The sequence below is a fragment of the Pseudophryne corroboree genome, chromosome 6 (assembly GCF_028390025.1).
Source record: "Pseudophryne corroboree isolate aPseCor3 chromosome 6, aPseCor3.hap2, whole genome shotgun sequence".
Classification (NCBI taxonomy): Eukaryota; Metazoa; Chordata; class Amphibia; order Anura; family Myobatrachidae; genus Pseudophryne; species Pseudophryne corroboree.
Genome location: NC_086449.1, coordinates 190,764,259 through 190,791,930, shown reverse-complemented (window position 1 = coordinate 190,791,930; position 27,672 = coordinate 190,764,259). Strand labels below are relative to the sequence as shown.

At 43.6% G+C, this 27,672-nt stretch overlaps 1 protein-coding gene across 8 annotated transcripts in view; it reads left to right on the top strand.

Annotated features, from left to right (window-relative positions):
* Positions 1-14,708: 14,708 nt before the first annotated feature.
* KIF23 (kinesin family member 23) overlaps positions 14,709-27,672 on the top strand; it is a 140,747-nt gene continuing 127,783 nt past the window's right edge. For 3 of the 8 annotated variants that reach the window (XM_063925507.1, XM_063925508.1, XM_063925506.1), the window contains exon 1: positions 14,710-14,853. In XM_063925507.1, coding sequence (XP_063781577.1) covers positions 14,840-14,853 — 14 coding nt within the window. In that variant the 5' untranslated portion in view covers positions 14,710-14,839. Of the gene's footprint in view, positions 14,854-27,672 lie in introns of all 8 variants that reach the window. The other 5 variants (XM_063925510.1, XM_063925509.1, XM_063925513.1 and 2 more) reach the window with 4 other exon arrangements.

Below are 27,672 nucleotides of genomic sequence, written 5' to 3'. Positions count from 1 at the left end.
CTGCTGCTGGACGACCCCCCCCGCCCCCGCCCCCACACACACCTGCTGCTGCTGGACGGACACACACACAAACACACACTATCTCTGCTGCTGGACGACCCCCCCCCCCACCTGCTGCTGCTGGACACGCACACAACACACACAAACACTACCTCTGATGCTGCTGGACCCCCCCCCCCACACACACACACACACACACACCTGCTGCTGCTGGCTGGACACACACACACAACACACACAAACACTACCTCTGATGCTGCTGGACCCCCCCCCACACACACACACACACACACACACACACACACACCTGCTGCTGCTGGCTGGACACACACACACAACACGCACAAACACTACCTCTGATGCTGTTGGACACCCCCCCCCACACACACACACACACACACACACCTGCTGCTGCTGGCTGGACACACAACACACACAAACATTACCTGCTGGGGAGAACCGCACCGGAGGAGAGAGAGCCGCTCCGGTCAGCGGGAGGGTGAAGGAGGGGGAGAGCTGCACACCACGGCGCTTTGATCAGCAGGAAGACGTAGGAGGTCGGGGAAGAGCCGCACTCCCGCCTACCTCCAGCGCCACTCGCCGCCGGGACCCGCCGCCTCCAGCGCCGCATGTGTGGGATTGGACAGCAGATCCAGCACTGGATCCGCTGTCCAATCACAGGTGCCTCGCTGACATGGGGGTGGTGTCCCTGTCAGCGAGGCACTTGTATATGTGCCGCTTTACCTATCTATTTGAATGGGCTTTTACAGCCCAGTGCTTGGTCCCGCCCCCCAGCTCAGTCCCGTTTCCATTATGTTTGGGAGGCACTGCTATCAGTGCCTCCCAAACACATTTCAACCAGAAAAATTATTAGAATTACATAAAGAATATACTTATGACACAGAATATGTGTCATAAATATCTTCTTTATATTATTTTAATAATTAATCACAGGGGAGGCACTGCCTCCCCTGCCTCCCCTGACTGCACGTCCCTGCCTCGGGGGGTGTGGTATGCGGATCTTCTGGACATGTCCGTCGAAGACACTTGGCCTCTACCACTAAGAAGAGATTTTCTTTAACAAGGTCCCTTTGTCTACCCGGACTTACAGTGACTTTGTTTGACCACATGGAGGTTGAGCGGAACATCCTAGCTCACAAGGGCCTTTCCCAAAGAGTCACTGGTACCGTGGTTCAGGCCAGGAAACCTGTGACGTCAAAACACTATCATCATATCTGGAGGAGATATGTCTCTTGCGAGGAACATTCATATTCACCTGCGGAGTTCCACTTGGGACGTTTCCTGCAAGCTGGTGTGGATAAGGGCTTACAACTGGGTTCCATTGAGGTCCAGATTTTGGCCCTCTCAATTTTCTTCCAGAAGAAATTGACATTATTGCCAGAAGTGCAGACATTCTTGCAAGGACTACTTCACGTTCACCCCCGGCACTCTGGGAATTGAATGTAGTGTTAGAATTTCTACTGTCCTCCTGGTTTGAACCTCTGATGACGATAGAAGACAAGTACCTCACGTGGAAGATGGTGATGTTACTGGCCCTGGCTTCTGCTAGGCATGTCTCAAAATTGGGGGCCTTATCCTGTAAAAGTCCATACTTGATCTTTTATGAGGACAGAGCAGAGCACAGGACTAGGCAGCAGTTCCTGTCGAAGGTTTCTCTTGTCAAAGTCGAAAAATATTACAACACACACACCAAGTACAAACCACACACAGATGGCCTCCGTGCGCGTACTTGCTCTGCTGTGCGTGCACATATCCGCAATTTGCGTATGGTCGCTCCATCGGTCATGCGCATTAGCGCGTTGTATGGGTATTTATGGTAGAGTTTGTGAACGCATGGAAAGCTATCAAAACACATTACATATTTAATCCAAATAGTGCACAATGTACACATAGTATCCCTGCACCACATCAGAAAGTAACAACAGTTTGAATGGTTTCAGAACAAAGGGATTCACCTTTACAGAATGGGAGGGGACAGAACAAGGTCATAAGGTGGTGTTTGGTATCCAGCTGAAGGGTATTTTAAGGGTAACATTCCGGTGTTGGTTTGAGAAAGATCGCACGTTCCTGCGGACAGTTATGTGCAGGAGCAGAATATAGATATAAACTGTATTTACTGTACATTATGCGGCGGGAATCCAGAGGAGACCACCCACAAGAGTAGTTGGGAAAGACTTCGCCTACCTATTCAAACCGACCTATGACCTCTCCTGTACTGTAAATGTGCATTCCTGTGTCCAGTGGACAAAGAGATTACAGTATCCATTGTATTGCTTTTGGAAGAATTGTATAAAGAGAGCCTGTTGCAGGCCTGGTCAGACACAAGACTCAGAAGGTTATCTATCAGATGACCGAGGACCGGACCGGGTTGCGCACGCTTATCCACTCACGTATGTACCATTGAATGTAGCCATTTACTCTGTTATATTATATTGTATTATTTGTATTGTAAACCCCTTTCAGCAATAATCCACTGTGGTGTCGGAACCCAGCGGTAAAATCACAATTTGGTGTTGTGTCTTCATTGCCCTGCTAAGGTTTAAAGTGTATTTTCAGTGCATTGCATAACTGTTCAGGGTTTGTGGTGTATCTCTGGGTGTGTACGCACTGTGAGTACTTTGTACCATCAGCGCGGCGTTTGTACGTGAAGTCCGTACGCAGTACGGGACTTTGTACGCTAAAAGCGTACAAAGTGCGCAGAGTGTGTGTTAAGTACAGCGGCCGCAGCGGCTCCATGGTAAAGTGTGTTTAGGGTGTGTTTAAGGTATAGCTTTCTTTCCTAAGGATAATTCAACATTATCAATTGGGGGCTCCTCCGGTTTTCCACATTCTTACTACCTAACAGGTCAAAGCAGACTTTATCTATCAGCAAAGGGTGGACAGGACAGTATCCTACGTAACCCTTTCGTGGTCGTTGGAGACACTGAAAACCCTACTTGTATGCTGATTAGACGGCGTCTGCTCTGTATGGTTTGTAGAGGTGCTGGTACAACAGGAAAAAAAAGCTATTTAAAATCTGTGAAAAAAAATTTGGGCGCCAAAAGCGTACACAAAAGGGCACCTATACTTTGCATACTCTCTCACAGTGTTGCCATAACATTCAGATTGCTAGATTCATTTAGACCTGTGTGAAACCGGATATATTTGTTGCTATATAGTTAAAACTAAAATTAATGTTTAAGGAAGTAAGTGTAAAGCACAAACACACTCTGGCCTAGTTGTAAAGGTTTATACAGAAAGAAACTGTGTTGTGTTAAGTGAGCGAATATAGTATTGCTCACATTTATAGACATTGTGTGATTTGTTTTATTGCGTACGCACATTGGTACACGTGGTACGGAACGTGAAAACAGCGTACAAAAAACAAAAAAACCGTGCACGTGGCGCAAGGCCGCACACGTGGCATAGAGGTACGCACGGTTGCGTAATTACGCAAGCTTGTGTAGGGTTGTTTGCGCATAATAAAACCACACGATAGTTTGTTTAGTTTAAAGGTGGGACAGTAGCTACGCTACAATAGCACCAAACTACCCGGTTTCTAAAGAAATTTAGTATAAAAGCAAAATTTAGTAATAATAATTTATTTATTTTTATTGCCTCTGGAGTAAAGCTGACTATCTGACTGAATTGACATTTTCTGTACAGAAAAAAAACAATGTTTATTCGAGTGAGTGAGCGAACGCAGGAGTGAGTGGATTTGAACTCCGGAAGTCGGGTCCCGTGGTACATCAAGTAAGAGGAGGCTTGGTGGCGTGAGGTGGCTGACTCACGTTAATATAGATTGAAATACGCAAATCGTGAGGTGATTTGTAGTGGAGCGTGATAGTGCATTGTATTGCGAAGTATTGAAGTAAAAAGGTTTTTGTTACGCTCCGGGCTGAGGGTCACAGTTTGTACATTGACCCGTGGTTGTACGGCAGATAGGTAACAAGTACCTATACGCTGTGCGATTGGACCGCGCATTTGTGGGTGCGAGATATATATCGCAACTGGATACCCCTTTACGAGCTTTTGCGTAAAATCGCAGTACCATTAGCGCTGTATAGAGCATACGCAAGTGTGATTTGTGAATAAGGTTATAGGGAGTTTTCGCTGGTCTCTCTCAGGAAAATCTCCAGCGGCAGATATTTACTGGAATAGGTAAGTCATTCCTAAACATTTCCAGTAAATAGAAACCAGATAGGGCCTCACTGGGTACGCAGTGTTCATTATTGGAAAATATGGATCACACACGGAGGCTTTGTGCAATGAATGGGTATGTATGACTGATAAAGTTAGAGTACCATTCCCTCGGGTGGGCAGCTTTGAACCAGAGGTATTACAGAACTTAAGGATAAGGATATGTCTGATAAAATCCAAGAAACAAAGGATTAGACATACAGATTGTTTACATTTATGGCATCAGGAGGGAGATGTGCAAAGAGAATTAGCTCGTGCAGCAGGTTCCAAACCTAGCGGGAAAACAATGGTGACCGCACCACCACCACCATATATTGTGGGGGAGAAAGTGGCTACAACAATGGTACATTGGTACAGGATAGGAGAGTAATTGATAAATGTACTAACGCTAACCCTTGCCAGTTGTATCTCATTTTGAATTTTCCCCAGGAATGCGAGCAGGAAGATGAGCCCAGCACGATATCGGCACTCTCTCTAGCAGCCACCATACAAGACACTCAGGTGGGCACGGCCCAACCAATAAGAGCAGTAGTCAGGCCCCCTAGCGGAGGGACAAGTGAGGTCGTGTCCACAGGTAAGTACGGTACCGTACATTATGCAGAAACAATAGCACCTCACATTGTAGAATCAAACCAGAATGATGTAATTGAATTAAATCCTGTCGGGGTGATTGCAGTCCCCAATGGGAAGACTGACGCTCAGGGAGTCACTCCCATCAGGAACATTGCCATGCATTGTCCTTGGTCCCGGGCAGAGTTAAGGTCAATTATGTCAGAATTTCCCGATCCCAGAAAAGATCTAGTCGCATGCCAGAGGTTCATTAAAGAGTTAGGTAATGCCAACGAACCCATGAACAAAGATTGGCGAATAGTGCTACGGGTATGTTTACCCTCAAATATTGACCCCGCAAAATTCATAACCGATTGTAAGTTAGACGCAGAAGTACCCCTCACTGATGAATACAATCAGGAGAATGTTTGGCAAATCAATCTGCAATTAGGAGTATATTTCCCTACTGTTGTCAAATGGAACAAAATCTTTTCCATAAGACAAAAGGAAGGTGAAACGGCATCCGAATATTTCCATCGAGCACTGCAAGAAATGTCTAGATACACTGGGATCGAGGACATAAAAGATAATGTGCACCATAGGGAGGTAGCTGTTACTGTATTAATAGGTGGGTTAAAAGAGGCATTAAGAACAAGAGTACAGACCTCTCTACCAATCTGGAGAGGTATCTCGGTGGCTGCATTGAGAGAGTCCGCTGTTGAGCATGATAGGAACATCATTAAGCACAGGGAGTTACAGGGGGAAAGGCTGATGACAGTGAGTATAGAAGCACTTACAAAATGGCCATATCAGCCAAAACCCCAGACCCCTGATGGTAAGTCACGTGTAGTAACATGCTATACTTGTCACAAGGTAGGACATTTTGCAAGGGACTGTAGGAATAAAGGTACACATAATGTATACCGACCCCCTAGACCAGGATATGAACCACACTACAATGCACATAATTGGGATCAGGGACCACCTAGGAGAAATTATGAGCCACATACAGGGGAAACAAGGAGGTACCCACCAAGGAGAGACTGGCAGGCCTCCGAAAACTCACAGCTACCCCCTCACATATTGTAGCTGCCAATGCGCTGCAGGAGGGTCTCACCACACAATAGGGGTTGGGCCACACCTGTAGTCTGCAACCAGTGAAGTTGATTGCTAGCCTTGGTAGTGAACCTGAGGTCACGGTTGATGTAGCTGGTGTACCATTACCTTTTCTTGTAGATACAGGGGCGGCCAGGTCAGTGTTAAATTCGACAGTAGGTATAAAAACCACGGGTAAAACAATTTCGGCAATGGGAGTAACAGGAACGGTGCAACACTACCCTTTGAGTAGACCAGCAGAGATTACGATAGGGCCCCTGCAGACCAAACACGCTTTTCTGCTGGCTGCATCTGCTCCGACTAATCTGCTCGGCAGAGATTTATTGTGTAACATGCGGTGTGTCATATATTGTACTCCTGAGGGTGTCTTCTTGGATATACCCGAGAATCACGTTCAAGAAGTACAAGATATATTAGACACCCCTCAAAGGCTAATGTCGCACTCTGCTGTTATAGACAAGTGTCCATCAAAGGTAGAGGAAATGATCTCACAAATACCGGGTTCCCTTTGGACCAAAGATGGACAAGACACTGGATTGATGGCGAATGTAGCTCCAGTAGTAGTGCAAGTAAAAGATGGTAGGATAGCTCCAAAAATCCCTCAATATCCTCTGAAGCCAGAGGTAGAATTAGGAGTGTACCCCGTCATAGAGCGGTTGCTACAACAGGGCATCATAGTCAGGGGTGTCCAGCACTGCCAATAGTCCCATCTTCCCTGTGAAAAAGAGTGGGGGGAGGGGTTATAGGCTAGTGCAGGATCTAAGGGGGATAAACAAGATAGTTGAGAGCCAATTCCCCGTAGTGCCCAATCCAGCTGTCATCCTCATGCAAATTCCCTCTACTGCAAAATTCTTCACTGTCATCGACCTCTGTTCTGCCTTCTTTTCTGTCCCTCTGCACCCTGACAGCCAATATCTTTTTCATTTACATACAGAGGAGTACAGTACACCTGGACTCGTCTTCCCCAAGGCTTCATTGACAGCCCGAGTATTTTCTCCCAGGCCTTGCATGACTGTTTACAATCCTTTCAACCTGAGAGTGGATCAGTGCTAATACAGTATGTCGATGACTTATTGTTGTGTTCTGACTCACTCGAATCATCCTTGAAAGACACGAAACAGCTTCTGTTTCATCTTTCCCAAACGGGACACAAGGTTTCAAAGGATAAGTTGCAGTTATGCCATACCCAGGGTAAAATATTTGGGACATTGTTTGACTCAAGGACTTAGACACCTCACCGCTGATAGAATACAGGCGATTCGCGACATGACTCTGCCACAAACTCAGCAAGAGATCCGCACTTTCCTTACTGGCTTTACCTTTGCAAGAAATGGTCTCTTCAAACAAACCAGAACAGGTCTCGCACACAGATGAGTCTCAACTGGCATTTGAGAGACTCAAACAGTGCCTATCACAGGCACCTGCATTAGGTATGTCAGATTATGGGAAGCCCTTTGAATTATACGGTACAGAAAGTGCAGGGTGCGCAGCAGGAGTTTTAACACAGAGACATGGTGATGCCAGCAGGCCGGTAGCATACTACAGTGCACAATTGGACACTGTAGCAAGGTCTCTCCCCACTTGCTTGGGAAGTGTTGCAGCGATAGCTTTGCTGGTAAATAAAAGCGAGGACGTAGTGTTAGGACATGACCTGACCATCCATACACCTCATGCAGTATCAGCCTTACTGAACTCCGCCCAAACCAGACATGTCTCATCTGCAAGGTTTACAAAGTGGGAATTATCACTGATGGCCCCTGTAAACATCACCATTAAGAGATGCAACTCACTAAATCCTGCAACTTACTTGCCAAGTGTGCCTGGACAGGCACAAAGGGTGGAGGATGAGAATGATGGTGAAGGAGGAGTTAGTATAGATACTGATACGCATGATTGTATGGAGTACCTGAATCAGACTTTCACAGCGAGACCTGACATCAGTGACAACCCACTGGAAGGAGTAGACTTTACATTCTACACTGACGGTAGTTGCCACAGACAGACAGAATCGGGAGACTTGTGTACTGGATATGCAGTTGTAGATGACAAAGGTATCATAGAAGCTGAACCCCTGGGCCCACCGCACTCAGCACAAGTTGCTGAGCTGGTCGCCCTAACCAGAGCGTGTGAATTGGCCAAGGGTAAGTCAGCTAACATATACACAGATTCTAGGTATGCCTTTGGAGTGGTGCATGATTTCGGGGCCCTATGGCGCCTCAGAAATTTCATGACGGCAGCTGGCACACCTGTAGCATGCGTCCCACATAAAAAGACTTTTAACAGCGATACAAGAACCAGACAGAGTGGCTGTTATCAAGTGCAAAGCACATACTTACAACCAAGACCCAATTTCACTTGGTAACAGCCGGGCAGATGAAGCTGCTAAATCAGCAGCCAGCACCCCCATACAAACGAACATCACACCACTGATGACATTTAACACAATCAACACACAACAATTAATTGAAATGCAAGATTTGTGTTCATTACAGGAAAAGGCAGTCTGGAGGTCAAAGGGATATGGCCAGGAATCCTTGGGACTGTGGACAGGTGGACAAGGTTAGCCAATAGCCGCCAGAGCATATCTTCCAAGCTTAGCTGAGGTGGCACATGGTCTGACTCATCTGGGTAAAGAGGGTATGTGTAAGCTGGTGAGAGCCTACTGGTGTGTGCCAGGATTCTCTTCTCATGCAGGTAAGAGAGCAATGAGATGTTTTACTTGCTTGAGGAAGAATATTGGAAAGTCAATACCAACAGAGCCATCCCATATCCCTCCGACAGACGGCCCTTTTCAGGTAATACAAATCGATTTCATACAGTTACCACCCTGTAGGAATTTAAAATATGTGTTAGTTTGTATTGACGTATTTTCAAAGAAGCGTTCCCTGCTGCCACAAATACTGCTACGTTCACTGCAAAGAAAATTGTGCAGGAATTTGTGTGTAGATATGGTATCCCTAGAATAATTGAAAGTGATAGGGGTACCCATTTTACAGGTGAAGTCTTTCAGGTCATGTGCAAACTGATGGGAATTAATAGCAAGCTGTATACTCCGTACCGTCCACAGGCGAGTGCAAAGGTGGAGAGAATGAACAGCACTATTAAGAACAAGCTGAGCAAGCTGATGGCTGAGACTGGATTGTCGTGGCCAGAAGCTTTGCCACTAGTGTTGTACAGCATCAGAACCACTCCCAGGTCTCCCCTTAACCTATCACCCTTTTAAATCCTTTTTGGTCGACAACCTTATGTAATGATAGACCCCCAGGATGATTTGAAATGTAATAATGAAGTGGCTGTGAAATATTTGGTTGGGATGAGCCAGCAGCTGAGAAATCAACAAAAAAATGTAAAGCTGGTGATTCCTGACCTACCAAACAGTAATTGTCATGACATTGAACCTGGGGATTATGTGATGATTCGAAATTTCTTACGCTCAGGTTGCCTCATAGACAGGTGGGAAGAACCGTATCAAGTCTTGTTAACCAGCACAACAGCATTGAAGGTCGCCGAAAGAGAGACTTGGGTCCACTCGTCCCACTGCAAGAAGGTCGCTGACCCGAAGAGAACTCGTGACAAAGAACAGAGTGTAGAGAATCTCGTATCACTGGAGTGTCTGTTCCGGGAAAGTTGAGAGGCAGGACTGTTGAAGGGCATCTGAGCACAGAGAGTAACAAGAGATAGAACGGTTGTCGTACCACTTTCTTTTTTCACCTCCCACTGCATTTTTCCTTTCTTTTCTCCTTCTTATTTCCCTCCTTTCCCCTAACGAAATGGATCGATCACAAGAGACTGCGTTTCGGGTTCTATTAGTAATTCTGGTTTTGATAAGGACAGTTTGTTTTTGTGAGGGTCCTAGAGAGGTCGAGCAGGGACCTGGAATGGGTTCTGATGGCAAGTACGAATTTGTAGGATCACAGGAGCAGAACATCACTTCAGTAAAGGCTGGCATCAGTAAGCGCTCTGGTAGTCAGGGAGCTCGGAGGCACTGTGAGAGGTTATTGTCTGATGAATATTGTATTTGTAGGAATTGTGAGAATATAGTTGAGGATGGGTGCATCCAGAGATGTCAGTCCAACCTTAATATCGACATGGACCGTCATCCGTTGAGTGATTACCACTCACTAGTGGGTAAGGTCTTAAACCAGACAGAATGCTGGGTGTGCTGACAGGTACCTCAAGGTCAGAGAAAGTCAGGATTAGTACCGTACCCTTTAGCAATAGATGAGGTACTCGAATTACGGGGTGGGAGACTGGTGGACAAGAAATTCAATATTTCTAGGCCACCTAGTTTGAAGCTCCACCAGTATCATGTAGACAGATCCTTATTATGTTTTAATATTTCCAATTACCGAAAACCGGGAAATTGGGAAGTGACGTGGAATAACCAGACAATGACCTTTTCACACAGAGCTGAAAGGATACCCATAGACTCTGAACTTGTACGCCAAATAGCCAACAGTGGGAGGTATTTCCGGTATAGGTATACTCGTGGAAGCAAGACCATGTGGGTTGGAAAAGTATCGCCAGGGTACTGTGCTCATATCATCAAGCCCGATACTTGTACTGAGCAGATGGGAGAACTAGGGATTGGTTTCTTTACTTGGAAATTTATAATATGGTGATGTCCCCTATGTTCTCCCAGATGATGCCTATTTCATATGTGGGAGGAAGGCGTACAAGTGGCTTGCCCCGAGCTCAGAGGGATTGTGTTATATTGGGAGAGTACTGCCAGAGGTCATGACCATAACCCATGATAAGATGAAAGACGTTCACCGCAGTGCTCAGGCTCCTTATACTCATACTCACTATGAACACATCATCAAGAGGCACCTCATAGATAGAACAGAGCACGCAGCCTCTGATTTGATCCACGAATCCACCGGGATTCAATTCCTTCTCGCATTAGACATCACCCGTACTGCCAGAGGAATTATAAATTATAGGTATATCCATGCACTAGCGAACTTGATAGATAATATCACTGAGATGTATGACGACACCTTCAGGTATACGGGAAGGGAGTTACAAGGTTACAAGAAGGAACTGATTCAGCACAGGATGGTCCTAAATTATATCACAGCCGTGACAGGTGGGTACTGTGTTACTCTGGCAACTCAATATGGGGTGAAGTGCTGTACGTATATCACGAACAGTACTGATGACCCAACGGAGATTATCAATCAAAAGATGGACGATATCTTGCAGTTGAAGGGGGAGTTCAGGAGGAAACACAACCTTACCTTGGCGGCTGTGAGTAATGAACTGACCGGCTGGGTCTCATGGTTGAACCCACGAAATTGGTTCTCAGGTTTAGGAGAGTGGGCTCAAAATGTTATTATGAGTGTAGGGAAGTTTCTCCTTTGTATCCTGGGAGTCGTCATAATTATTGGTCTGATATTTAGATGTGTTCGAATTCTGACGCGGCGCAAGCACGGCACAAATTTGATGAGTCTAAGGAGCGAGGGCGCTGTTATAGCAGCAGATTTAATTTATGACCCATCCATAGAGACAGTGTTATGATAAGGATTGCAAATGAATTTCATGGCCTGTTTCTTTCACCCGTTTTTCTTTTGGTTCCCCCTCTGCCCAGATACGTCCATCCGGAAAAGACATCTGCCCTACCCAAAATGTTGTTGTGAATGTATTTTAGATATGTGTCTTATCTTCATCTCTGCAACCTCCAGTTAATGGCACACATAGTCAACAGGTGATATCCACATACTAGCACTCACATATGTTCCTCCTCCATGTATCATCAAATAAATGTGCACCCCATTTGTTGGAACAAGAAGCCGAAAAGAGCTCGGTAGTGTTTGTTGGCCCATTTACAGACCCTTAGTACAGGATGAGAAGGATTTAATGTATACTTCGCAATACCTCGAAGCTTATTTAGAACATATACGGCACGATGATACATGCCCCGCAGACATGGATTCATACATACATACATGCTTTTTACTATCCCACTAGGTCATACATTTCCCACCTACAACTCTCTCCGATCATCAAAGCTTCTGTAGATATTGTATAGATATTTTTCTGTTTAGTGATTAGATAGTGGCAGTTATTGGTGACTGCCAAAGGGTGGACAGTCAAAGTCGAAAAATATTACAACACACACACCAAGTACAAACCACACACAGATGGCCTCCGTGCGCGTACTTGCTCTGCTATGCGTGCACATATCTGCAATTTGCGTATGGTCGCTCCCGCGGTCATGCGCATTAGCACGTGGTATGGGTATTTACGGTAGAGTTTGTGAACGCATGGAAAGCTATCAAAACACATTACATATTTAATCCAAATAGTGCACAATGTACACATAGTATCCCTGCACCACATCAGAAAGTAACAACAGTTTGAATGGTTTCAGAACAAAGGGATTCACCTTTACAGAATAGGAGGGGACAGAACAAGGTCATAAGGTGGTGTTTGGTATCCAGCTGAAGAGTATTTTAAGGGTAACATTCCGGTGTTGGTTTGAGAAAGATCGCACGTTCCTGCGGATAGTTATGTGCAGGAGCAGAATATAGATATAAACTGTATTTACTGTACATTATGTATGCAGCGGGAATCCAGAGGAGACCACCCACAAGAGCAGTTGGGAAAGACATCGCCTACCTATTCAAACCGACCTATGACCTCTCCTGTACTGTAAATGTGCATTCCTGTGTCCAATGGACAAAGAGATTACAGTATCCATTGTATTGCTTTTGGAAGAATTGTATAAAGAGAGCCTGTTGCAGGCCTGGTCAGACACAAGACTCACAAGGTTATCTATCAGATGACCGAGGACCGGAACCAGGTTGCGCATGCTTATCCACTCACGTATTGAATGTAGCCATTTACTCTGTTATATTATATTGTATTATTTGTATTGTAAACCCCTTTCAGCAATAATCCACTGTGGTGTCGGAACCCAGCGGTAAAATCACAATTTGGTGTTGTGTCTTCATTGCCCTGCTAAGGTTTAAAGCGTATTTTCAGTGCATTGCATAACTGTTCAGGGTTTGTGGTGTATCTCTGGGTGTGTACGCGCTGTGAGTACTTTGTACCATCAGCGCGGCGTTTGTACGCGAAGTCCGTACGCAGTACGGGACTTTGTACGCTAAAAGCGTACAAAGTGCGCAGAGTGTGAGTTAAGTACAGCGGCCGCAGCGGCTCCATGGTAAAGTGTATTTAGGGTGTGTTTACGGTATAGCTTTCTTTCCTAAGGATAATTCGACATTATCACTCTGCATTCCACTTGAATCACCCTATTGTGGTTTCGTCAAGTTCTGGCGCTTCTGCTCCTCCGGAAGCATTGGATGCTGTGCGAGCCTTGAAGATCTATGTCAATCGAACGGCTCAGATCAGAAAGACGGATTCCTTGTTTGTGCTCTATGATGCGCAGAAAAAGGGTTGTCTTGCTTCGAAGCAGTCCATTGTTCGTTGGCTTAGACTTACTATCCAACAGGCCTAAAGTACCAGTCAAAAGTTTGGACACACTTTCTCATTCAAATGAATGAGAAAGTGTGTCTAAACATTTGACTGGTACTTTATGTGTCGGCAGCCTTACCTGTTCCCAAGTCTCTGAATGCCCTCTCTACAAGATCGGTGGGCTCTTCCTGGGCGGCTGCCCAGGGAGTCTCGGCCTTGCAACTTTGCCGAGCTGCTACCTGGTCGGGGAAGAGCACCTTTGTGAAGTTCTACAAGTTTGATACCCTGTGCCAAAGAGGATACCCAGTTTGGGCAGGCGGTGCTGCAGAAGTCACGCACATTCCCGTCCGTTCTGGAAGCTTTGGGACGTCCCCATCGTACTAAGTCTCCCCAATATCCCTTATGGATGCTAGAGAAAATATGATTTTAATTACCTACTGGTAAATCCTTATCTCATAGTCCATAAGGGATATTGGGCGCCCACCTCAGTGCATTGACTTTTCTGCAGGTTCTCTTGTCTGGTTACCTGTTCATCTGTTGCTGTTTGTTGTGTCCAGCCGTTGCTGGTAGTTTTATGTTCGTGGTGTGCTGGTGTGTAAATCTCACCACTTATTGTTGTTATGTTCCTTCTCTCAAGTATGTCCTTTCTCCATCGGGCACTGTTTTACTTATAACTGCCTGTATTAGGGGACATAGAGGGGAGGAGCCAGCACACCCAGTGAAGAAATTTAAAGTACACCGGCTCCTTTGGACCATGTCTATACCACATCGTACTAAGTCTCCCCAATATCCCTTATGGACTACGAGAAAAGGATTTACCGGTAGGGAATTAAAATCCTATTTTTTTAAATTTATTAGAAGTCCAAAATTAAAGTTTGATAGATTTTTCTTAGTAATAGAATTAAGGGCATATTTATTAAACCCTATAAATGTGATAAAATATTTATGACAGTCATTTCTTTGCTCAGTGCTTTTTGTATGGAAAAAATATTCCAGTTCTCAGAGAAAAAAGTTACTGGTAGTCTCCTAAACTTATCATACTCTGGAAAAGTTTCAGACAGTAGATTTGTTCACTTCTGAAATGATTTCACTGATCTTCCTGTTTGTAGCACTTTTTATAAGAATTAAAAATGATAACAAAAAGAAGTTGCCAGTACTGTAAAGACTAATCACCACCAGTAAAAAAAAGATATGATTACTAATCATCATCATCATTATTATTATCATCAATCATCAATCATCAATCATCATCATCATCATCATCATCATCATCATCATCATCATTTGCTACTGAATCAGTATTATGATGCCCAGCTTTGGCACCAGGTGGCGCTGTTAGCCTAACCGATGCCTCGGCTTGTCTATACGCGCCGGCCACGCTCTATAGTCATTCACGGAATGACGTCATTCCGCGGCGTGATTGGCTGAATTTAAAAAATACAATGCGCGGGAAGGGGAAGTCCAACAGCTGCGCTTGATTGACTGATACCGGGGACACTGAGCCGGGAGTTTCGGGCCCGGAGCGGAGAGTGGTCGAGGCAGAAGCGGCCCGGATATGATGAAGCCGACGTAAGTGTATAGAGTTACCCGGAGCTCTTCTCCCAGGTCTGGGGGGCTCAGTTATAGGTGCGTGGCTCGCTGAAGGAGCCTGTCTGGAGAGGGGGCTCTATGTATGATCGGCTTGGTTGGGGCTATGACTCGCCATGGGGTGCAGGGAGGAGGATATGGGACGGGGGACATCTGTCTGGGAGGCTGCTGGTGCCAGGGCATGGGGAAGGGGGTGACGTGTTTTGCTGAAGCCCCTGCAATGCCTGCATACACTCCTGTTTGAGCAAAATAACGTTGTTGCTGTCAATTGTGATGTAAATTATTTAAAATTCAAACTGTCAGTCATGCAGATGTCCCATCTGTCTAACTAGTGTCTCAGGCTGGAGCTTGTTAATGCCACCTTAGTGCCAGCATTGTGTAAGGGATCTAGATGTCATCTGGTGGGGGCAGATGTGCCCACATTGCTGTACCTGGGGTTACTTCCCAGCAGTCCTGCCTATTGTGGGCTATTGTTGCAACAACTTGCATCTTAGCCAGAAGGAAGACTTTGTAGTGATATAAGTCTATTACTGCTACTGTGTATCTCTTAAGGCAATGTAGCCACTAGTGTTATTCTGTGGTAGGCTGTGACGCAGGGGACGAATGTCCAAAGAGCTGCTGCTAACCCCCGGGGGTGAGAGAAGAAAACCGACAAAAGGGCTGCTGCGCGGCCGGCGCGAGGCTGTTTCTGTCGGGAATCATCATCGCCGCGGGTAGTTGTCGGAGAATGCCCGTTCTCCCGACAAAACTACCTGTTAAGTCTGCGAGAACGGGCATTCGCCGACTTAACTTTAGTTGAATTGAATAGCGTCGGGAGCTGATTCCCAGCGCTATTCATCTGTTGCCGACTTGAATCAACCCCTTTGTGTAACGTCTGTCTGAATCTTATTGGGCCTTATTTAAAAATCCAATATTCACTGAAACTTTACATATCACTGCAAATGGCATCATAACAAATCATTTTGGGTGTATTTACCATTGTGAAGTCACTGAGACATGGGGTAAATTTACTGAAGCTTATAAAACAGAGAATTGGTGATGTTGCCCATAGCAACCGATCATTTCTCTATTGCCTTTTAGAAAATAATAGACAGCATCTAATTGGTTGCTATGGGCAATATCACTAATTCTGTTTTAAAAGCTTTAGTAAATTTACCTCATGGGCTCCTGTAAGCCTGTTCTGGCGACCATTAAGAAGTAAACTGTTAACTGAAGGGCCCTACACACTTAAAGATTTCATTTAACGATATGAACGTTCTCGTTCAGTTTGTAGGCACGAACGATGCACGGCCCCGCACTCGTTCATTGTTGGTGCCGGGTCGGTTATGCATGCGAGCCAATATGGACAATCTCATCCATATTAGCATGCACTGCTATGGTGACGGGGCGAGTGAAGAAACTTCACTCCCCCCGCGTCGGGCAGCTCGGTGGCGTATCGCCGAGTGTGTAGGCGGCATTAAACTATAACTTCCGGGTTCAGACAAAAGCATGCATGTGCAGAGCAGATAACTACACTGGCTGTAGCAGTCATTCCAGCCAACTGGCAAGGACCACAGGATCCATCCCACTCGAGCCTGACTTGCCTCATTGGGAAAGTGTGCTAATATCACCTGGAAAACAGGCATTGGCCACCTCATGCAAGTTCTGAAAAGTGAATATTTCTGGAGTTTAATAAATTGCTCTCCCCATGCCAAGCTGTTGGGCTGGCTGTTGATTAATAAGCAGGAGATGTCCCATTATAGTTTAGATCTATCTGTATGAATCTTTATTCTGGGTGAAGCAAGCAGAAACAGACTTTGCATGTTTAAGGCAGGGCTTGACACATTTTTGTAAACCTAGGAGCCAGACCACCGTCCCCTCTGAGCAGCTGTATTTAACGGATACCCCTTTCACACTGACAAATATTTCCCGGGTTATTGCACATGAACACTCATCAACCCAGGGAATTTGCTTAGTGTGAAAGTGTCCTGTAAGAATATCCCGGGTTGAGCATCCTGGCATTTCATCCGAGGTCTCGACCTGGGTTGAAGCCGGAATCGACCCGGGATGCGCGCAGTGTGAACGGGTATGCCGGGTCAAGGCGACCTGGCACCCGTTCTCTGCATAGGAGGAGGTGGTGCTTGGAGATTATTATCTCCAAGCACCGCCTCCGGTAGCGTCAGCGGTGACGTCACCAACCTGGCAATATGCCGGGTCGGGCCGCAAGTCTGAAGGGGTCTCAAGCCGGGGTCGCACCTGAGAAGCACCCGTGTACACATTTCCGGGTGCGACCCGGTAATTGTCAGTCTGAAAGGGGTATTAGACTCGCGTATATCGTTTGGTCATTTGTAAAATCGCTCCGTGTACACACAATATCATTTGTCCAGGAGTTCAAGAGAAATTGTGAGCAACATCGTATCGTTTGCATGTCGTCTAGTGTGTACCCAGCTTAATTCTTTTCAGTTTAATTTATCTGAGTGTACTTTGTATGTTTAAAAGTTTATCTACACATATTCAGATGTAATAGGAAAAAGATGTATTTGGGATCCTGGCAGTCAGAATACGTGCGCCTGAATACAGACAGCTGCCATAATCCTTACTTACCCTGTCAGGATTTCAAGCAGTTGGGATACTGGTGTCTGTTTTCTGACCACCGGCATCCTCACTGCCGGTATCCCATAACCAACCTAGGAATAATAAGCAGTTAAAGGGGTCGATTCAATTCACCGGCAGTTGAATAGCGCTGGGAATTAGATCCCGGCGCTATTCAATACAGCGCCAAGTGACACTCAGTTGTCGGGAATTCTTCTCTCACCCCCGGGGAATAAGAGAAGAAATCCGACAAAAGTGCGGCCGGCGTGAGGCTGATTCTGTCGGGAATCAACATCGCTGCGGGGAGTTAAGTCTGAGAATGACCGTTCTCCCGACAAATCAACCTGTTAAGTCCGCAAGGACAGGCATTCGGCGACTTAACTTGAGCTGAATTGAATAGTGACAGGAGCTAATTCCCGGTGCTATTCAACTGTCGGTGAATTGAATCGACCCCATGAATTCCTTTTAATGAAGGTTGTAAAATCATATGAAAGTCTAATAGCTTTGGATTGTTAATGGCCCTAACTGTGGCGTTTGTATGTTCTCCCCGTGCTTGCATGGGTTTCACTGAGTACTCTGGTTTCCTCCCATAATCAAAATATATACTGGTAGGTTAATTTAAAATGAACCTTGGTGTGTATGTACATGGGTAGACGAGATGGTCCACATGGTTCTTATCTGCAGTCAAATTCTAGAGGGCAGACTCAGTTTTCTGCGCCCCCTGCTGGGCGTCTATCGTAGCTATTCAATTGTTGCTCTGATCAGATGCCCATTACCAGTTAAGACACCTGACTGCTCCGGGTTTAACCATGCAAAGTAGCTAAACCCGTCTAAAGTCCAGGTTTGGGCACCCAAAGTACAGACTTTAAAACACATTTTCTCTAGCATCCATAAGGGATATTAGGGAGACTTAGTACGATGGGGTATAGATGGGGTCCAAAGAAGCTAGTGCACTTTAAAAAAAAAAAAAAAAAAAATCAACTGGGTGTGCTGGCTCCTCCCCTCTATGCCCCCTCCCACAGGCAGTTTAGAAAAAGGTGCCCTCAGGAGAGGATGCAAGCTCCAGAGTTTTCTTCAGTTTCTTTTAAAACTCTCATTATTTTTGGTATGCTGTTTGGGCAACAGCATACCTGCCCCGTGGGAGTTGTTGGGAGGGAGGGGGGATGGTCACCGGCCTTGCGAGGTGTCAACCGCTTCCCCACTGTGGGACCACTGTCCTGAGAGGTTGTTGCACCGCAGAGCACTGTGCCTTTGCGGTCACAATCGCAGCACGCTGCACACCCCTAACAGTAGCCTGAAGGTGACGACAGTGGTGAGTACAAACCGGGGGCCCCGCTAGGAGCCAGCATACCCAGCTGAAGAAATTTAAAGTGCAATGGCTCCTTTGGACCCCGTCTATACCTCATCGTACTAAGTCTCCCAAATATCCCTTATGGACTACAAGAAAAGGATTTACCAGCAGGTAATTAAAATCCCATATATTTTTTTTTTCTCACACCTTCCAAGGCTGCAAGCAAAAATGTGACTGCTGTGGCTAATGAGCATCTATCGGAGAAATAATTGAATTACTCCGATAGAATCCCATTCCTTTTTAGATGGCCAGCAGGTGGTGAATTTAATTGGTCTTTAGGTTTTTATCCTAATATGTTACTATTGCATTCATGTGTATTAGCGGGAATGTTGCAGATTGGTCATATTTGAGTGTTTCTTTACCATATTGATCTTGGGTTGTATTTGACTGTGTGATTTTGTTTTGCTAGTCTCTTACTCCAGGGACGTGCGGTGAGGTAAATGGCTGAGGAGGCACTGGCTAGTACCAGCGCCAAATTTACACACAATTTATGAGCCAAAGGGTTCATGTGGGCATTATACGCAGGTGCAATAGTATATACTGCTGGTAATGTGGTGAGGTTTGATCACAGATCTGCAGAAAAGACAGGGCTATAGACTTTTTATTCCAGAGTTTTGACTATAAAAATAATTAGAATAATATGAAGAAGATATTTATAATATATTCTTTATATTTCTCTGACATCCTAAGTGGATGCTGGGACTCCGTAAGGACCATGGGGAGTAGCGGCTCCGCAGGAGACTGGGCACAACTAAAGAAAGCTTTAGGACTACCTGGTGTATCTGGTTTTAATATTAGTATGACAGGAAAGGCTCTGCCTCACCGTACTGCACTCCACTGTCTTACTCTATCCCTATGAGTGTGTGTTGCCATTCACACATCCAGTCATTTTGATTTGCAGCAACTGGGTCTGTCCATGAAAGGTCGGGTTAAGGGGGGTATCCAATTGGCCCAGATAACCCGTAACTTATTTCCGATGCCGGCACTTATCGTGTGCTTGAGGCATGGGAAGCGTGATCTGCAATAAGTGCCCCATAGACGCATAAGTGCCGTGAAAATACATACATCTGCAGCTTTTCGCGGTACCTATGTATTTTCGCCCCCAAAAACAATAGTGTTTTTCGCGAGACCTAATTGGATAGGAGTGATTAAAAAAAACACTAGTTTTTTGCGGCCACAGCTCTAACACAGGTTATTAGATGCTCCCCTTAGGCTTGATTTTCAGATGGGGAATGTATCTCTGCCAAAAGGGAACTAGTGTTCATCACATCTTACATCATATCCTTTTTATAAATTTGGTCTCAATAGGTGGAAGTGATATTACACTTTAACATAAAGAGCCCTACAGACTGGGTGACCCGCTGCCCGACTGCCAAAACGGCGGAGGGGGAGGTGATGGGGGGGGGGAGTGAAGTTTCTTCGCTTCCCCCGTCAGCCAGCTCCATAGCAATGCATGCTAATATGGACGATATTGGCCTGCATGTTTAAACGAGCCGGTACCAGCGATAAACTATGCGTGGCCCCGCACTCATTCATCACTGGTGCCTACACACTGAAAGATATGAACGATATCTTGTTCATTGATGAACGAGATCGTTCATATCTTTTACTGGTATCGACCAGTGTGTGGGACTCTTAACTGTAGTAGATCAGTAAATTTGACCTTGCAGTCTCCCCTCCAAAGTAATGACAGATCTGGATGTTGTGTTCTCATTTTAGTAGCTGCTATTGTGTTTTTCTAATCATGGAGTACTTGCACTCTAAACAGTGTATTTGGTTGTTTCCTAATGTAAAGGAAACTAATGCATGCAGGAATTTTGTCTAGTCTGTAATAAGTTTTGTTTCTCTAACGTCCTAGTGGATGCTGGGGACTCCGTAAGGACCATGGGGAATAGACGGGCTCCGCAGGAGACAGGGCACTCTAAGAAAGAATTAGGACTACTGGTGTGCACTGGCTCCTCCCTCTATGTCCCTCCTCCAGACCTCAGTTAGAATCTGTGCCTGGTCAGAGCTGGGTGCACTTTAGTGAGCTCTCCTGAGCTTGCTAATAAAAGTATTTTGTTAGGTTTTTTTTATTTTCAGAGAGCTCTGCTGGCAAAAGACTCTGCTACGTGGGACTGAGGGGAGAGAAGCAGACCTACTAACTGCGGATAGGTCATGCTTCTTACTTCAAAAATTGTGAAGATCTTATGGTGCGCTAAAGCTGCCTATTGACTTTTCAGTGAAACCAGGTGTCACTGCACACCCCAACATAAAATGTAAGAAAGAAATATCACCAAAAAATCTTCAGGCGCTGATGTAGATCATGGGGGGTACTTCTCAATGATCTAACTGAACATCAGTATATTGACCCTCAAACAGAAAGAATAAACATACAATAGTGTATTACTGATATACAATGTAAATTGTCCTTCTCTATGTAGGTAGAATCCGTACCGTAGGATAATGTCTAACTAATAGACAATATGCGTGTGTGGGAAAGAGGATACGATCCTATTGCGATTCCAAGTGTGTCATCAGTCCGTCACTCCATTTTCAGTGTATCTCACAAATACAAGCAAACATGTAATACTGATAACAATATTGTGAAATTTCTATATAGGTAGAATCCGTACCGTAGGGTAGTGTCTAACCAATAGACAATATGCATGTGAGGGAGAGGGGATACGACCCTATTAGAATTCCAAATATATCATCTGTCCATCACTCCATTTTCAATGTATCTCACAAAAAGATAAAAGCGAATATAGTGCAAATATGCTCTTAATGTTAAAAACAAAAAGTTTAAAAAGCCAATCAGATTGACTGGACTCTCACCATATGGAAGAAAATACAAGGCAGATGTAATTATAACCAGGCGTCCCCAGCTCCTCGCACTTCCTCCTACGGGTCGATTCCAGACTCCAAAAGACCACTGGCCAACGCGTTTCAATACTCTTCAGTATCTTTTTCAAGGCATATGTCTTCTGTTCCTCCGGATGTTATATTTATACCACTCTTACTGATGACCTCATATCCTATGTGTGAAACCTATTTCCAGACATGGATCTACTGACTTCTATTTTCTATATGTAACATTAACCCTAAATCCCATCCGTTCTTCCAATTCTGTTCTTCTGTGAAACCTCACAGGTGCCCCGTATTCTCTCCTTGAGCCACCTGAAGTTATCACTTCCGCAATCACAGTCTTCTCTATTTGCCGGAAGTGCCGTCCCTTCATCCGCATCACTTCCGGTAGTTGCGGAACGCACATGCGTTCCACTAGTGCTTGCCGGAAGTGACATCGCTCTATCTACATCACTTCCGGTCGCGGCGGTGTTTTGCGTTCCACATGTTTATCCTAAGGCGTAACATAACTTGGTCCTGTAGCAGTTCTTTGTTTTCTCCATAAGATCCTCCTTTTTTATATATATAAGTTTGTTATTCAAGGAGATACTTAAAGAGATGTTTCAACAGGACCCGTAATACGAAACATAGACGTCACTTCCGGTCGTGGCAGTTCTCTATTCTCTCCATAATCGTCCATTTGGAGTTTAATATCCATAAAATCCGCAAACAGATATTTTTGTAGTGTCCATGACATGAAAAATAAATATATATAATTACACACTAGTTAAAAAACATATTCACTAAAACAGTAAAAACACCTATATAAAACTTTATAAAAACCATTTCAGTTCAAAATCTTTATTAATGCCGTTTGGGGCTAATGTGTTATAATTATATATAGTGCTCATTTCACATTTAGCTAATTTGGCTGCAATATCGCCCCCTCTGGCATCAGAACAAATCTTTTTAAGAACATAAAAAATTTTCAAATATTTAATATCAGAATTATGGGTTTCTTTGAAATGTTTAGAAAGTGCATGTGTTTCTAGACCCTTCCGGATATTCCTAATGTGTTCCCCCATTCTAACCTTAAAAGCCCTACTTGTCCTACCTATATAAAATTTTCCGCATGAGCATTCTATGGCATAAATAACATTAAAAGAGTGACATGTTAAAAATTCATTAATTTTAAAATTCTTCTTATTTATCTCTAAATTTGTTAATTTACTGCCAAAAGTGTTGGGAATATTTTTACATCCCACACAGCTACCACAGCGGAAAAATCCATTAGTTAAAACATTTCCCTTCTTTGGAGAAGGTGGACAAAGACTCTTAACTAATTTGGTTTTTAGATTTGGGGCTCTTCTAAAAATGCAATTCGGATTACTTGGTAGGTCCTTTCCTATCACTGGATCCTTTTGTAATATTTTCCAGTGTTTTTTTAATATTCTTTTCACATGATGGTGTTGGGAGGTGTAATTGGTAATGAATGACCATTTGAATGTATCATTGTTAGTATCTTTTTTCTTGTTGTCGGGCTTTTTCAACAGTTCCTCCCTATCTATGGCGTTCACCCTCTCAAGGGAATTCGATACAATCTGGTCTTTGTATCCACTTCCCCTGAAGCTGGAGGACATTTCTTTTGCCTGAGTTAGGAATACTTCCCCATCAGTACAATTCCTCTTCAGTCTTTTGAACTGACTGATGGGTATAGTCTCCAACCACCTGCTATGATGGCAACTTTCAACATCAATATAAGTACTAGAATCCGTGGGCTTGATGAAATTTTTTGTTTTAATCTTGCCCTGTTCGATATAAATGGTCAAATCTAAAAAATTAACTGAAGATTGGCTCTTCTCAAAGGTCAATAAAATATTGGATTCATTTTCATTTAAATAAGTACAAAAATGTTCCAAATCTTCCATGTTCCCTTCCCATATAAAAACAATATCGTCTATATATCTTCGCCATGAGACCAGGTTCGCCCCGAATGGGTTATTATTCCATACTTTTTCGTCTTCCCATGCGCCCATAAAAATGTTTGCGTAACTCGGGGCGAACCTGGTACCCATGGCGGTCCCCCTTTTCTGAATATAAAATTTGCCTTTAAAAGTAAAATAGTTGTTATATAAAATAAATTCAATACCTTGTAATAGAAATTCCTGTAATCCGGGATCTAAAGATGAAAGTGACAGTGCTCTTTTCGCTGCCTCCAAACCTTGACTATGGTCTATTATAGTATACAGCGAGCTGACGTCCGCTGTAACTATATAATAACCCTCCTTCCATTCTATGTTTTCCAGAAATTGGAGGACCTCTAAGGTATCTTTTAAATGAGATTTGTTCTTTGATACCAAAGGCTGTAAATAATCTATATATTGGGATAAATTCGCAGATAATGATTCTATCCCGGAGACAATTGGTCTCCCTGGGGGTTTGACGGGATCTTTGTGTACTTTGGGGAGGATGTAAACCGTAGGTATCTTCCTTATCCGTTAGAATGCCCTTTTTCTTATAGGACTCTACTATTCCTTTTAAACATAAAGTCATCTTTTTAGTAGGATCTCCTCTTGCCTTCCTATAAGTATCTTTATCTTCCAGAAGTTTTTGAACTATCAATTCATAGTCTGTTTTATCAAATAATACAATCCCCCCCCCCCCTTATCCGCTGGCTTTATTATTAAATCATTTTTCGTCTTTAAATTTTTTAATGCTTTTTGCTCTTTATAGGTAAGGTTACTCTTAATATTCCCTTTTTCTAATTTTTGTAAATCCTCTAGAACCAGAGCTACAAAGGATTCTAAGAAACATCCTTTCAAATGTGATGGAAAAAATGTAGACTTGGGTCTGAACGGGGTTATATCCATCTGTCCTTGGATTGTTTCCTCATTCGCCTTCAAACTGAAACTTTTTCAGGGTAAGTTTCCTCAGGAATTTCTGAACATCCACGAAGATTCCAAATTGGTCTATCTTTGTGGAGGGACAGAACTTCAATCCTTTTTCTAATAAGGACCGTTCTTCCTCTAATAGCACATGTGTGCTCAGATTGAAAATTTTGGTTCCTCTTTTTTCTTTTTCAGATTCCAAAATGGGTTGTTTTTTACTCTTTCTAATTTTCCTTTTTCTGATTTGTTTATGTTTGTGTTTATGACCACCCCTTTTCCCTCTCTTGGAATATTTTATCTCCACTTTTGGTTCCTCCCTCCCTTTTCTAAAAAAGGAGTATATAGTGATTCCCTTTCTAATTGTGCATACCTATTTGTAGTTCTAATTGGTGTTTTTTGTCTATCTCTCATATGGTCAATCCTTCCTCCATAAGACCTTTGATTATATTGATTCCAGTCCTTAGTGTAGTACCTATCATCTCTGGAATAACCTTGATTCCATGAATCTTTTTTTGTGATTCATTCTGGATTCAAAATCATTCCTATAAGTTCGTCTTTTAACAGTATTCCAAGTTTCTGATCTTATGTTTCCCCTATTTTTTGTATCCTTCTCACTCATGGGTTCAGGTCGTTTCAACTGTGTTTGTCTTGATCCTCCCTCATTTTCTATCATAAGTTTGTCTCTTTGGAATTTTTTAACTTTTCTTTCCACTATTATTCTTTCTGCTCTGTCAATCCTATTGACAATAATTTCTTCACGCTCCTTATAATCTGATAACTCGCTAAATGGTAGTAATGAGGCTTTAGATTCATTAATCTCCATATCTAGAACGGATAGCTCTTTCCGTCTTTCTTCAACGATAAGAGTCATCAGTTCGAATGAGCAATTTGCTAATATGGCTTCCCATCTTTTATCAAAAGACTCAGTAGTGGTTAAAAAACTCACTTTTTTGTTAATTTGCAAGCCCTTTGGGATGAGTTTGGAGGCCAAATACCTTTCTAAGGTGGCCACCTCCCACCATATGCGGTTCTCTTTTAACAAGTTCTTTTCTAATTTGGTCATGGATTCTTCCAGATTAATGTCTTGTGTGTGTATCTTCACAAGATTTATTAAAGAGGGAATCCAGTTTTTTTATCCTATCTTCCCTTGATTTAAACATATTCCTCTCTGCTGCAGCCAATAAATCTCCAAACAGTGAAAACAGACAAACTACTTAAAAAATTGTGAAGATCTTATGGTGCGCTAAAGCTGCCTATTGACTTTTCAGTGAAACCAGGTGTCACTGCACACCCCAACATAAAATGTAAGAAAGAAATATCACCAAAAAATCTTCAGGCGCTGATGTAGATCATGGGGGGTACTTCTCAATGATCTAACTGAACATCAGTATATTGACCCTCAAACAGAAAGAATAAACATACAATAGTGTATTACTGATATACAATGTAAATTGTCCTTCTGTATGTAGGTAGAATCCGTACCGTAGGATAATGTCTAACTAATAGACAATATGCGTGTGTGGGAAAGAGGATACGATCCTATTGCGATTCCAAGTGTGTCATCAGTCCGTCACTCCATTTTCAGTGTATCTCACAAATACAAGCAAACATAGTGTAATACTGATAACAATATTGTGAAATTTCTATATAGGTAGAATCCGTACCGTAGGGTAGTGTCTAACCAATAGACAATATGCATGTGAGGGAGAGGGGATACGACCCTATTAGAATTCCAAATATATCATCTGTCCATCACTCCATTTTCAATGTATCTCACAAAAAGATAAAAGCGAATATAGTGCAAATATGCTCTTAATGTTAAAAACAAAAAGTTTAAAAAGCCAATCAGATTGACTGGACTCTCACCATATGGAAGAAAATACAAGGCAGATGTAATTATAACCAGGCGTCCCCAGCTCCTCGCACTTCCTCCTACGGGTCGATTCCAGACTCCAAAAGACCACTGGCCAACGCGTTTCAATACTCTTCAGTATCTTTTTCAAGGCATATGTCTTCTGTTCCTCCGGATGTTATATTTATACCCCTCTTACTGATGACCTCATATCCTATGTGTGAAACCTATTTCCAGACATGGATCTACTGACTTCTATTTTCTATATGTGAACTTAGGGATTTAGGGTTAATGTTACATATAGAAAATAGAAGTCAGTAGATCCATGTCTGGAAATAGGTTTCACACATAGGATATGAGGTCATCAGTAAGAGGGGTATAAATATAACATCCGGAGGAACAGAAGACATATGCCTTGAAAAAGATACTGAAGAGTATTGAAACGCGTTGGCCAGTGGTCTTTTGGAGTCTGGAATCGACCCGTAGGAGGAAGTGCGAGGAGCTGGGGATGCCTGGTTATAATTACATCTGCCTTGTATTTTCTTCCATATGGTGAGAGTCCAGTCAATCTGATTGGCTTTTTAAACTTTTTGTTTTTAACATTAAAAGCATATTTGCACTATATTCGCTTTTATCTTTTTGTGAGATACATTGAAAATGGAGTGATGGACAGATGATATATTTGGAATTCTAATAGGGTCGTATCCCCTCTCCCTCACATGCATATTGTCTATTGGTTAGACACTACCCTACGGTACGGATTCTACCTATATAGAAATTTCACAATATTGTTATCAGTATTACACTATGTTTGCTTGTATTTGTGAGATACACTGAAAATGGAGTGACGGACTGATGACACACTTGGAATCGCAATAGGATCGTATCCTCTTTCCCACACACGCATATTGTCTATTAGTTAGACATTATCCTACGGTACGGATTCTACCTACATAGAGAAGGACAATTTACATTGTATATCAGTAATACATTATTGTATGTTTATTCTTTCTGTTTGAGGGTCAATATACTGATGTTCAGTTAGATCATTGAGAAGTACCCCCCATGATCTACATCAGCGCCTGAAGATTTTTTGGTGATATTTCTTTCTTACAGGTCATGCTTCTTAGGCTACTGGACACCATTAGCTCCAGAGGGATCGAACACAGGAACGCACCCTTGGTCGTCCGATCCCGGAGCCGCGCCGCCGTCCCCCTCGCAGAGCCGATATTTTGATTTCCTAATCAAAATATTGTAATGTGCCCGGATCAAAGGTCCTAGTGTGTTTAAAAAAAACAAAACAAAGCATTGCT